Source organism: Lepisosteus oculatus, chromosome 9 (genome assembly GCF_040954835.1).
Source record: "Lepisosteus oculatus isolate fLepOcu1 chromosome 9, fLepOcu1.hap2, whole genome shotgun sequence".
NCBI classification, from domain to species: domain Eukaryota; kingdom Metazoa; phylum Chordata; class Actinopteri; order Semionotiformes; family Lepisosteidae; genus Lepisosteus; species Lepisosteus oculatus.
Window position 1 is genome coordinate 43,075,928 of NC_090704.1, and position 12,681 is coordinate 43,088,608.

General features: G+C 37.8%; 1 protein-coding gene across 1 annotated transcript; it reads left to right on the forward strand.

Annotated features, from left to right (window-relative positions):
* The first annotated feature begins 302 nt into the window (after nt 1–302).
* Nucleotides 303–4,285, forward strand: LOC102694300 (galanin receptor 2a). The gene is made up of 2 exons (XM_006635435.3): nt 303–1,127; nt 2,204–4,285. Exons 1-2 carry the CDS (start codon nt 778–780, stop codon nt 2,979–2,981), a joined length of 1,128 nt encoding a protein of 375 aa, XP_006635498.1. The 5' UTR covers nt 303–777; the 3' UTR covers nt 2,982–4,285.
* The last annotated feature ends 8,396 nt before the right edge of the window (nt 4,286–12,681 follow it).

Genomic DNA, 12,681 nt, shown 5'->3' on the forward strand with positions numbered 1-12,681 from the left:
TGAATAACTATAAAAATAAGTTTCAATGGTGTAAAATCTCGGACGTAGCAGAAGAGGGGTTATTCTTCAAATTGGTAATCAATCTAAAGCGCGTTACATGCTTTAAGATTTTTTTTTCTAAAGAGACAAATTTAGGTTTGTCATGAGGGACTGGTTTTGAAGCTCACCATTAATTTTGTTGAGATTTTGTCTCCCTGGTAACTAAGTGCGTCTTGGCGTTATTTATATATTATGTACCGAACTGTTAACCCTGTTGGATTTAGACCTTGATGCAAATCAGAGAGGCGAAGACAAGAGCTGCACATACAGTAGGCGGAATCGGAGCGAGTGCGCAGTGATTCCAGCTGAGACTCTAGAGAGACTACGGCTTTTTGTGTTCTTTATTCTTATATACAGTATCGGTGTGTGAAAAGCTTAGGAAACAGGTTTGACTGAAATGCTTTAAATCTGAACCACATATTGATAACTTGAAAATCTGAAACTACGTTGTCATTGCTTCGCAGGAAACAATGCATTGAGCAGAATACTGACTTCAGGGCTCGTGTTTTGCTAAACGCAAAGGGTGACAGTGTTTACAAATGACGCACGGGCTGTATTAGAAAAAAAAAAGGTTAACAAAACTACGGTCAGGGGGGATTCTGAACAGTGTAAAATAGGCTCTCAATGACACTGGAATGTGAAGTGGGTGTTCTCATTTCTTCTCCGGGTGAGCTTGTGAACTAAACTTGGAGAATCCTGAATAACTCTTTTGGGTCTGGACGGGGAACAGAAAGAACCATGAACATATCGACTCAGTTTAACTTCACGACCTCAACTTGGAAACCGGAGTCAGTGATCATCCCCTTGGTCTTTTCGCTCATTTTCCTGGTTGGGACTGTAGGGAATAGCCTGGTTCTGGCCGTGCTACTCCGCAACGGTCAGATGAACAACAATACCACCAACCTTTTTATCTTGAACCTGGGAGTTGCGGATCTGTGCTTTATCGTTTTCTGTGTCCCTTTCCAAGCCACAATCTACACCATGGACGAATGGATCTTCGGTCCCTTGGTGTGCAAAGCTGTCCATTTCTTCATTTACCTCACCATGTACGCCAGCATCTTTACACTGGCCACGGTCTCGCTCGACAGGTAGGTAAGCGCACATGCTGTACAGTAGTATGTACAGTAGTTCGCCTTGCACGGCGCTTTAACCCAACACCTTTTAAATTGCACTTGTAGGTATCTCTAACTGAAAGGATGCCAATAATATTTTCTTTTCCATTTCTCAGCTGTTTAGCTGTCAATGGTTGCAACGAGGAGTAAATCCTTTATATCTGATGATGTCTTTTCAGGTGTGTTAGGGAGGTTTAACGAACGTTTTGTTAGCCCGCTATACGCATGGGTTGTAAAAATAAATTTAAAGATTTATTATCACAATTGAAGTAAACGTAAGTTATATTAAATTACACTGCGTAAACTGATTCCACAACGTTTAGAACGTCAGTACCAATAATAATAATAATAATAATAATAAACTGCGATTCATTTTTCAAAGTGATTTTCAAAGCCGTTTGGCCCGGAGTATTTTTACCTTAAGTCTAAACAGTCAAAGGAGACAACGCTCAAATGAAAAATGCAAAACGTTATTAATTTACATGAACAGAACAATATATAGAGGTCATTAAAAAGTTAATGAAATACAGTCATTCACATGAAAAACAAAAAACGCCTCCCGATTTTAGTCTGATTTGTATGATGTTCATGGTTTCATGGTGTTTTTTGTTTTCTTGAGCAATAAAAGAAGTTATTTTCACTGTCAGCATCAGGGTATTAATCATTGTATGGCTCTCAAAATGCACCTACAGTACTGACATTCAGACAACACACATTAAGTGTGCCTTACTACCATAGGAGTTTATTTCAAAAGTAAAATTTCTATTTCTGGAGTGGATCTAAGAATAAAATATTTCTCTCATTTCTGTTTTTTCAATACGTAAACTCTGAAAAGACTTGGGACAGACGTACTGTATGTTATACGAATATCCTGCAAGTTTTTTAACAGCTCTTTAGGATTAAAAAAATAAAAACTGGAAATAATAAAATAGTATGTGTTGGTTTTCTCTGTATTGCAGAAACGCTATTCGGTGAAAAAGTCTACGCAAGCTGGACGAGTGGGTTATCGTTTTTGTTTGTCTTTCTTACAATTTTCCCTGCTGTTTTTCTAGGTACCTGGCAATTCGCTATCCTCTCCGCTCCAGGGAGCTGCGGACTCCCAAAAACGCGCTGACATCAATCTGCTTCATCTGGGGGCTGTCACTCATCTTCTCTGGCCCCTACCTAAGCTATTACAAGCAAATCAACTTGAACGGGACTGTCGTCTGCATCCCAGTATGGGGAGTTCCTCATCGCAAGGTCATGGATATCTGCACCTTCGTCTTTGGGTACCTCATCCCTGTGCTCATCCTCAGCCTGACCTATGCCCGCACCATCCGCTACCTGTGGACAGCTGTGGATCCTCTGGAAGACATGTCAGAGTCCAGAAGAGCCAAACGCAAGGTCACCAAGATGATCATCATTGTGGCCGTTCTCTTCTGCCTGTGCTGGCTGCCCCACCACCTGGTCATCTTGTGCCTGTGGTTCGGCTACTTCCCCCTCAACCAGGCCACCTACATCTTCCGCATCCTCTCCCACCTGGTTGCCTATGCCAACTCCTGCCTCAACCCCATTGTCTACGCCCTGGTGTCCAAGCACTTTCGGAAGGGCTTCAAGAAGGTCTTCAGCTGTATCCTGCGCAAGAAGGTCATCAACAAAGTCCACGTGGTCCAGGTGGCCAACACGGTGAGCACAGTGGACGCCGGCTCCACTGAGGTCTCACACGTAAGTGAGCCCCAGCCCCAGACCACCACCGGCAGCCAGGACCCCGGAAGACGCTGGGGAAAGACGGAGAAAAGCAGCTATCGAGGAAAGTCACCCAGCACCTTTATTTCCTTCAATGTGACATAGCTGCACCCGAGCCTCCTTCCTGACACGCAGCCTTTGAAAGAGCAATGTTGGAGAAGGGCATTCTCCAGCACTCAGAACGCATAAACAGAGATTGATCAGACCTGATTGTGTCTGACAGTAGCCCTTTTCTTCTCCTTCATGAGAGTAATTAAAGAACTTCTTAGGTTTGTGTAGTTAAGGCAATGGGTTTCTCATTGCAGAGTATTGGGTGCTCACATCCAGCAGGCAGTCTGAGTGGGTGGAGGAAGCACATCAGCCTACTGATAATATATTGTCCTGCATTTCTCTTCTTCATTAGGTGTCAAGTTCAAATTTAAACTGTTCTTTTGTGAAGGAAAAAAATGTACAAGGAGGGTGGATTGTGCAATTGTTGCAGCTGAGCAGATGCATGATGCTGATACCAAATAATGTATTAAATTTATTGCAGAATGCTCCATGAGCATCATGAGTTTCTTAAATGTGGAAGGAAGTGTTTATTTCTGTGTTTCAGTGATGCATTTTAATTTCTTCAGAACTGGGAGGTAACTGAGGGTTTATGGGCAAGCAGATTTATCTACAGTATGTTACCTAGCCCGCTTTTTTTCTTGTTTTCAAAAATAATAGCCAGAAATTAAGAGAGGTACTCTGAAGCCAAACTAAATAGAAAATAAATGGGGTTCAAGAAAATCTTGTTAGTTTCCAAAGAGCAGGTTTTCTCTAGAGAACTGTGAAGGCTTTTGGGCAGGTGCTGTTGGCACAGTGGCCTTCAGTGAGGTACTCTGAGATAAAACACTCAGCTTGTTCTTAATTGCTGTCATCCTGTACATCAGAGGTAATTAAGCTGTTCTAGGTACCAACTGTTCATGGAAAAATACAGAGTTGCAGTCCCATTTAACTCTCTGTGTTGACCTAGACAGCTCTTTTATGCATCAGTAAGAAAATGTGAAAGTGTTATTTACTGGCTTGTAACAAGATTTCGCAAAGTGATTCTTTCTTCATGTGCAGTGAATTACATAGATTACAAGCTTTTGTTGAGTATTACCATTAAAGGAAAGCCAAAGTTTTTGTATTGCATTACACATTAATCAGTATTTATTTTTTCATTTGATAATAAGTGTTAAAAGTTTAAGAACAGTATTTTGTTTTTACTTTTTTTTTCAGTTTTGTTGATCTACTGGGAAAAGTCTAACTCAACATGTCTACAAGCACTAGTTATTGTTGCTATTTTTAGTATGTAGTTATAGATATAAAATTTGTGTCAACTGTTTACCATGCAGATCAACTATAACACTGTTGCTCCTGAAATAAATTACTCCCAAATAAGACTTATTGTGATCTCTTTTAGCCTGTGACAAAGTTTGTATATGATGTGAATATTATGTTTCTTAATGAAAATAACACCCAGAAGTGTGTAATTTAAAAAAAGAAAATAATAATTGTTAATTACATCTTTAGGAAAGTTACTGTGCTTCTTCTCCCGTTTTGACAGTTTAATTTAGCAGCAAAAACTAATGAGTTAGGCATGTTTTCTGCATGTTAGGCACCTTTTGTCATTTTGTGGCAAAGCATGAATTTGAAAAAAAAATCCTTGATTTAAATACTTGTTTTTTAAAATTAATCCCATATATACAGTAAGTACTATATTATTTTCTGTCTTTCAAACCTTCTTGCATGTACCCCCCCATTGAAAATGCAGAAAGAGTTTATAACACTAAAGGTACTGTAAATACTGTAGTTCTTTGGAAATGCAATCCTTTTGATAGTGGACTCTCTTATTCTGAATACCTTTGCTCCATTTTAAATCGGCACAGTGATCTGGATTAAATTCAGTGACTCTATATTAACAGTATATAGTCAACTATATTAACAGCCAAGTGCATATTTTAATTACACATGAGAATAATCCATTTCCTTCCACCACAGACTTGGAAAAACGAGATAATGACAATTAATTTGATGGAGTGCATGTTCACAACCATGAATCTGTCCAACAGTGTCAGCTGCTGTTATTTATTGATGTTACTTTTGGTTTGTAAGTATTTTAAGGGGGAAACGACTTGACTCGGCCAGTTAAGCTTTTTAATGCACATTTGTGGTTATTAAATGGGCTTCCTTGGTGAATGAGGTGTTCTGATTATGAATATTTATGTTATTTCTTTCATTACCTCAAACAGTTATGTTTCATTTGTCCAGTGCTGCTCATCCAGAATGATCTCATGTGCAGGAACATGTCTTAACTGGCTAATATAAAAGATGATGATAATTCCTTGCATTTCAATAATTTACAGTATGTCCCCCAAGAACTGAAGGCTTCACATACAGGAGCAGACACACTTTATTACCACTGAAGACCAGCACCCACCTGGGTGACATGTGACAACCACTGAGCACCAGCAGCTCCACTACAAATCAGACCAGGTAATAAAAACGAGGGTTTTTTTCAATTTCAGGGGATCTTTAAAGAGGACAGATTGTGCAATCCTGGAGTGGAATTTATCCAAGACTTCAAGGTTTACTAGAAATAACAGCACCCAAGAATTAAGTGTACTGAAAGGTCATGGAGTGTGGAGAGTCAAGATTTGGCTTAACCCACTTAGCTGGGGGCTGACCTCCTGGCCACAGGTTCGAGAAGGCTGGGTGCACTCCTGCAGAGTGAGGAGTGACCAAGGGGCAGCTGCAGAGGTGGAGATGGACTGGAGTCTGGATACAAAAAGACATATGCAAGGGAAAGAAGGGGATCACGCACAGTATTTATAGTGGTTCAGAAGAGGAAATGACAGCAAGAGTCATTGCGAACTACTGACAGCTGAGTCTGATTGAACTTCGCTGTTGCCATCCCTCCCGAATTTTCGTTGTAAACTCCATTTAACATACCAACTTTACTGAGCAAGTACTCAGGACCTCTGTTTAATTTTACGCAGGGGACACTGCCTGATAGGTGGTTTTGCTTATTGGTACAGCCTGCAGTAAATCCAGTATTGCTGTCATAATAATCATGATCAGAACTTGCTTATAATCACTGGAACATTATTGTACTTAATATTTCAAAACAGATGGGCAGGCAGTTTCCCAGGGTACAGTTGGTCAGAAAGTGTCCCATTATTTCTTCCTTCTGCTTCATTAAGCTCATCACTTGCATACAGTAAATGCCACTGACACGTTGGCAAACAGGTGATGTGACAAAGTTATGCCATGGACCAAGCGTGGCTTTGTTTTTACTGCCCACAACAGTCAGACAGTAGATATTGATCTTTCCATACACTCCTCTTGATTGCTTAAATACATCTGTTCACTTCTGCTCAAAGTACTTAATGTGTGACTGGAGACGGGAGACTACATTTAAAGAGACTGCACTTTACCTTTGTTTCTTCCAAGTGCACTTTAGAAGAAGGAGAACATGTTGATGAAGGAGAATAGATAGACAAATCAGTTTGACCACATAACAAGGATTATATGATTTTACTTCAGTACATCATGATTTAGCTACATTAAAATTACTTGACTGCATGTGAACTAATTAGCTACAGGTGGCTAGCTTTTTAAAATTCATAAAGAGCAGGAACAGGGCAGAGCAGGTGATTACTTTAATCTCTGCAAGGCCTGGGTCACACTGATCCTCTTCAGTGTTCAGGGTTGGTAACTGCATCTTAAAAAAGACTCTTGTCTTGGCAGTTACACTTTCGTAATGCATGAAATGTGAAAAGTGATTTTCAGAGGTGGATGAGATGAGCATTGTCTATTTAATTATAGTCTAATATGAAGTCCTCCAATCTGAGTATATCTTTGCAGGTCTGAGACTGAGGTGTCCACATTGATACTGTTGTTGTATTACGTTCCTGTTGCTTTGTAAGTGCAGAAAACCATACTGTGTTAAGAGAAGAACACATTTGCCTTTGTTAAAATATTTTAAACCGTCTGATCAGGACGTCACTAGATAAAACATTGTTTGAAAATACTGGGCATGGGCTTTTTTGAAAGGCACTACTCTTTAGTCTTTAGTGTGTTCCAGAAAAGTGATTCATTCAAAGATAAGAGAAGATTTTGTGTGACACTAAATGTGCTATATTAAATCCCTGAGATATAGGGTCTTTATAAACACTCATTCAGGTATTTATTTTTGTGTGCATTTTGCATTTGATATCTGTCGCTGTGTTCCTTTTTCTAGGTGTACCAAGTTGTTCTGCAGATTAACCAATGTAATCATCTACTGCTCTTTTACTGAAACCTACTGCATCCACCAGAAAGCACTGACTTTACATTGCTAGTTTCCAAGAACATGGCTAGGTTTGTGTTAAAGCTCAGAGGGGGGGTCACACTTAATACTAAGTTTGTAATAGTTGTTAATGATTCACATTTCATTCAAAAAAATTCTGATTGTTCATGTCACAGTACCTATGTTTACAATCATGGATAATACCAAATTCATTAGGCCTGAGGGTTGCAATTCATTTGGACATAGAAATCTTATAATATCAAATTTTGTTATTTAATTGTGTATATGAATTACACTTTGCAGATGGTGCTGTTGGGGTTTAAAATATGAGCGAACAAATCAACAATTATGTGTACACTCGGTTTTGAAAAACAAGCCATGAGTGCCTGAGTCAAACCCAATGTCTCATCGAGGTCCTTATGGTGTAGAAAATTCCATCATCCTTTTAGTAGATTCATGGACTGCCGCAATGCTATCCAGGACCTAAGGGCTTGGAAACTAATGTAGGATAAGATAGCCAGATTTCAAAAGTACTTTATTTTGCAATGCAAATAAGTCTTACAAATTCACACCCTCCTACAAGCTCTTACTTGTTTATTTACTTTAGTAAACACCTGCGAAATAAAGCCCTTTAATAAATTCATAGCACTGAATTTGCAAAGCATCCATTAATTGCATAGACCTAATTAAAACTGAGAGCACTATCTTTCTGGATGGGTATGCTGGCCATTCTCATTTCGCTCTTGTGGAGATGAAAAAGCAAGAGTTGATTTCTTGCATAGAGAAAGAAAACAGAATATTACTTTGGTAGCCAATTATCTGCCTTGCATCTAGTATTTATTTACTGATTTTTTGTATGATGGATTAAGAGTCCATTAAGCTCTTTGTTGCAGTGTTTGGATCCTCTGCACTTCAAGTGACACTCCATGGAAGATGAGTGGAGCTCTCACAGACCTACTACTTTAAGCCCAGTAGTTCTCCTTTAATGTTTCCAAGCTTTGATCGCAATGAGGTCACCAAGATGCATGCAGTTAATAAGACAGCTCTGTGTTATACAGTATGTGTATGTATAGGGTATGTGTTTTAGTTGAGCAAATTGCAATGAAGTAGATAGTTCTACTGCAAAATGTGACCAAAGCAAAGAAGTCTGAATTAAACAAATTTAACCTTAATTAATCTTTTTTTAAAAAAAACTGTTAAGCATAGACAACAAAAAATAGCAATAAAACCTTTTGATTAATTTTATTTTCAGATTTATTTTGACTTTCAAAAAAATCATTGCCATTGTTTGAAGCCACTGCTGATCGACTCTTTGGTACTTTTTTACCAGCTTTTTCTCAGGGAGAAAATCACCACCAGGAGTTAAACCACGCCACAGCTTTATCTGATAAGCTCAGTCTGAAGTCTCTGGTCTGGCTGAACATGTTGGGTTTGAAATACTTTGATTTATGCTTGAATTAAGACTATCAAATTTGTTTTTCTTTAAGGTAGACGGTTCTCCAATCCCAGACCATAATGAAAATAATGTTTGTATGTTTTCAGTCTGATGTAGAATGTGAGTCTTGTTTTATGGCTCCCTAGATACAACGTTATCAAATTTGAAATAAAAATCCTAGTAGATTGTTAATGGACCATAAAATCTGTCCTCTTAACCCAGAAGAGCCATTTTGGTTTCTCTGAATCTGTCAGTCTGATGTTTACTTTATTGCATCTCTAAGGAGTGTGAGATGCTAAACAGAGTTGTGCATACAGAAACTGCAAGTTTCAAGCTACAATTTTTCCAAACTTCCAAAGTGCAATAATTTCTCAAGCTTTGGATCATAAAATAATACCATATTAGGGCATCATTTTGTTTGGAGAAATGCTTTTGTTATACCATTTCCAAACTAATGGAGAAATACTAAAATATAGTATCTCTGCTTTGTTCAAATATTTTCACACTGGTTTTAGGACTCTTAAGGTTGCACAAGCAAAATAGAAAAGGAACAGCGTTTTAGCCTTAACTGTTTCATACAGAGTGTTCTAGGAAATCATCACCTCTCCTTCTTTCATTTGGGTTTTCTGTTGTGAGAAATGGCTGGGGCCTTTTGAAAAAAAGTAATATAACTTGAACAAAGATCAATGTAATTGATATAAAGAAGAGAGAACTAACATGTTAGCTACAACCAAAATGCAATGACAAGAGCTCCTTCTACCATAAGGCTCTGCCAGTTAAGCTTGAGGAAACTATTGATTAGGCTGCCTAGGACTGAAGGACATGAATGTAACCAGATACTGTACCTATGTCCCCAGCCTACCTCTCATTTGATGATACCATGATACCATCTCATTTGATGAGGGTTCTGGGGTGTCTGTCAAATGTATGGTCACTAACGAGACTCTAAGATTCTTACCTGCTCACAGCCTCCTTAGGAGGATTTAAGCTTGTTTTCCTTTTTAAAATGAAGAAATGTAGATAGTAGTCAGGGCTTCAGGGTTTATTTCACTAATCCTCAATAAAATAAAAAAGTACAGCTGGGTTCAATGTAAAAGAAAGAAAGCCCTTTTGACACAAAACACAGAATTGCTTTTCAGGGCCACTGTGGGTGAGATGTAAACAGTTTAATTGAATTCTGTGTCAAGAGTTTCCAACGGTTATCTGAGTGTTTTTTGACACTCAATTGCTCAAGGAAAATGCAGACTTACATCCAGATACTACTTAACAGTGCATATAGTGTTTGTACTAAAAAATCCCCTTGGGAAATATACTCATCTTACCTTGTACTAATGGTAATTTGTATGCAATAACTACTACATGCGACTACTACATGAGGCAAGTCATCAGAAAATAATTGATAAATAGTTTTTTAATGTGTATTAGTGAATTCACAACCATTTCCCAATTAAATATTACCTTAAATCAGAATTCACTTTGTATTTAATTGTATAGGTATGTGTATTGTAAAGTATGTGGTATGGACATGTAGCAGGTCCAATTTCAGAAAAAATGTTTTACTGAAACTCAATAACTATTAAAAACTTAAGCCAGGTATGTATTGTTGAAGGGATTTTCTCAAAAGAATACAGGAAAGGGGAACAAATGGTGACATAGCACAATATCAAAGCAATTATTTTTTATTGTAATCCATAGGCATGAAAAAATCCTTTAATGAAGTTTCATATCCAAATATTTAGAATAAAATAGTCACCTATAAAATGGTATAATCTGAAGGAAAGTTATCTCAAGAACACTTTTGGTTTCTGTCATTATGCTATTCCTTGGAGAGTTCTTACTGAGAATGTGTTTTTAGAGTTCATAGTTTTGTTAAAAAGAGTGCTTGGCTCTTTTCCATCCTTTTTAGTACGCACTGAGCTGCAAATGAGTCAATTCTGATTCTTAACAGACGCTGAGAAAGCCGTGGAATGAGGAATTAGGAGAGACAGAGAGTAGATGGATGTGTACAAACGTTTAAAAAATGAAAAAATATATGTGAGGTGTTGAGAGAAAGACAAACACGCCAGCTTGATTTACCATACAGTATGTCTGTTTCTTACTCCTAGCAGATACATATTGTTTGACTTGAGAGTATCACCAACCCCTGATATCATCAAAGAGCTCACCATTTTTAGAAAGTAACAGATTTCTGTACAGATATACAGTATAAATAAAATAACCAAACTATTATTTGGAAATATAATACTGAAAATATTGAGAATTTAACCAGGTCAACTGAGAATACATTCTAATTTACAATGATATCTTGAAGACATTTATACAGCAGAGGGTATTTACAAGAGCAGCTTAAGTGAAGTACTTTGCACAAGGGTACAACAGTCCTGATGTTCTTCCTGAGTCCTAGGCTCAGAGTTCATAGCCCTAACCACTACTCCACACTACTGCCTAGGTAACTGTTTCATTTCTTATGTGTCAGTGGTTACATAATGCAGCATATGTAAAAAATGCTAAATAAAAAATGACAAAACAGATGGTTCATAAATATAGAGTTTAAAATGTGATTTGAAATTGTTATTCACATGCTCTGTTTTCCTTTCTAAGCTATCCTCCTTAAGAGCCACATGGTCAGAGATGTAGCTTATTGAAAATACAATTTAGAGAGCAGGCTATTCCTTACTCTTGTTGATTATAATGCACATTTATAATCAACAAGATTATCATCAACAAGCTTTTTTATTTTCTGTACGTGGCTGTGGAACATCTCCTTTTAGATACAGCTGAAATAGCATGAAATGTGACACAGAAGGCACACAATGTGAGTGACATTTTTAGAAGCTGAACATTGTGACACAGTACTGTCCTTCTATCCTTTAGGTCTTATTAAGAAGTGCATCTCTGAAGTTTATGTGAATTGGGCTAATCTTGCTAAATTTCAATCATCCAATGACTGTCCTTTTATGACCAGAATAAATAGAACAGGGATCTCACTGTCATTTCTGTTTTCTTTTCTCTGTACTTGTATCAGCTTTGTCAGACTTTGACACATGCCAGAGCAGAGCTCTGAAACAGTTTGATGGTGGGCTAATGTCTGAAGCTAGATTAACATTCTGGGACCTAAACATAACTTCTCTATTCGGAAAGCAGTCAAGAAAAACATTGGCCAAGGCCTCATCTTGTGTACCGCTGTGTACAGCAGCTATAAAACACTTTGAGCAAAGAAGTGGCACGGTCACATGAGAGTGGAAATTGTAAACGGAGCATAGCATTCTCTGCATATAAAATAATAATATTATGTCTTCCGAAAGCCAACAGTTCAGAGACTCTGTGTCCAAATAATCAGAAGATTATAATATCACAAAGGTAAAAAATCAACAAAGAATACCAATATCTGAGTCTTTTTGCTGGATGTTGCTACTTTCCTGAGACTGAAGTAATGTTAACAGTTCTACCAATTAAAAATATGTTGAATTAAAACTCCAACATCTCATAACTACAACTAAAACTGTATGCTTTCCTTATAGCCAAGAATACAAAACAACATCGTCCAGATAAGAATCAGGTTGCACACTTATTGTGCATGCAGAAACCCACTTGAACACTCCAAGTCTTGGTTTCAGCATGGTCAGCCTCTCTTCCTAAAGCGTGTACTGTAAGCTGCTAATGAAAACACTCTCCCCAATTTAATACAAAAATGAGAGGAATGTGCCAGCTTTACATGTTACCACAGATCACAGCGTTCACTATCAGTAGCTTATACTCTAAATGGTTGAGTGTAATTAAAACACCAACTGGAACATTTATCTTTTGGGACACAATATGTTTAAGTATTTCCAAGATTTTCTTTATTCGTATTTTTGATACTGTTTCGAACAGTTTCTATGCATACAACTTTTTTCCAATGACAATGATAACGTCGTTAAAGACTTGAACCTATCGCAACTCCCGATATATCACAGCCCGTGTTTGTCTGATTTGTTTTTGTTTGTCTGATATTACGATTGAGTAAAAAGGGGCGGGGGGTCTAATTTACCTCACGTGTTTGGCATTAAACTTCGAGTAGCTAAAAAGAAAGC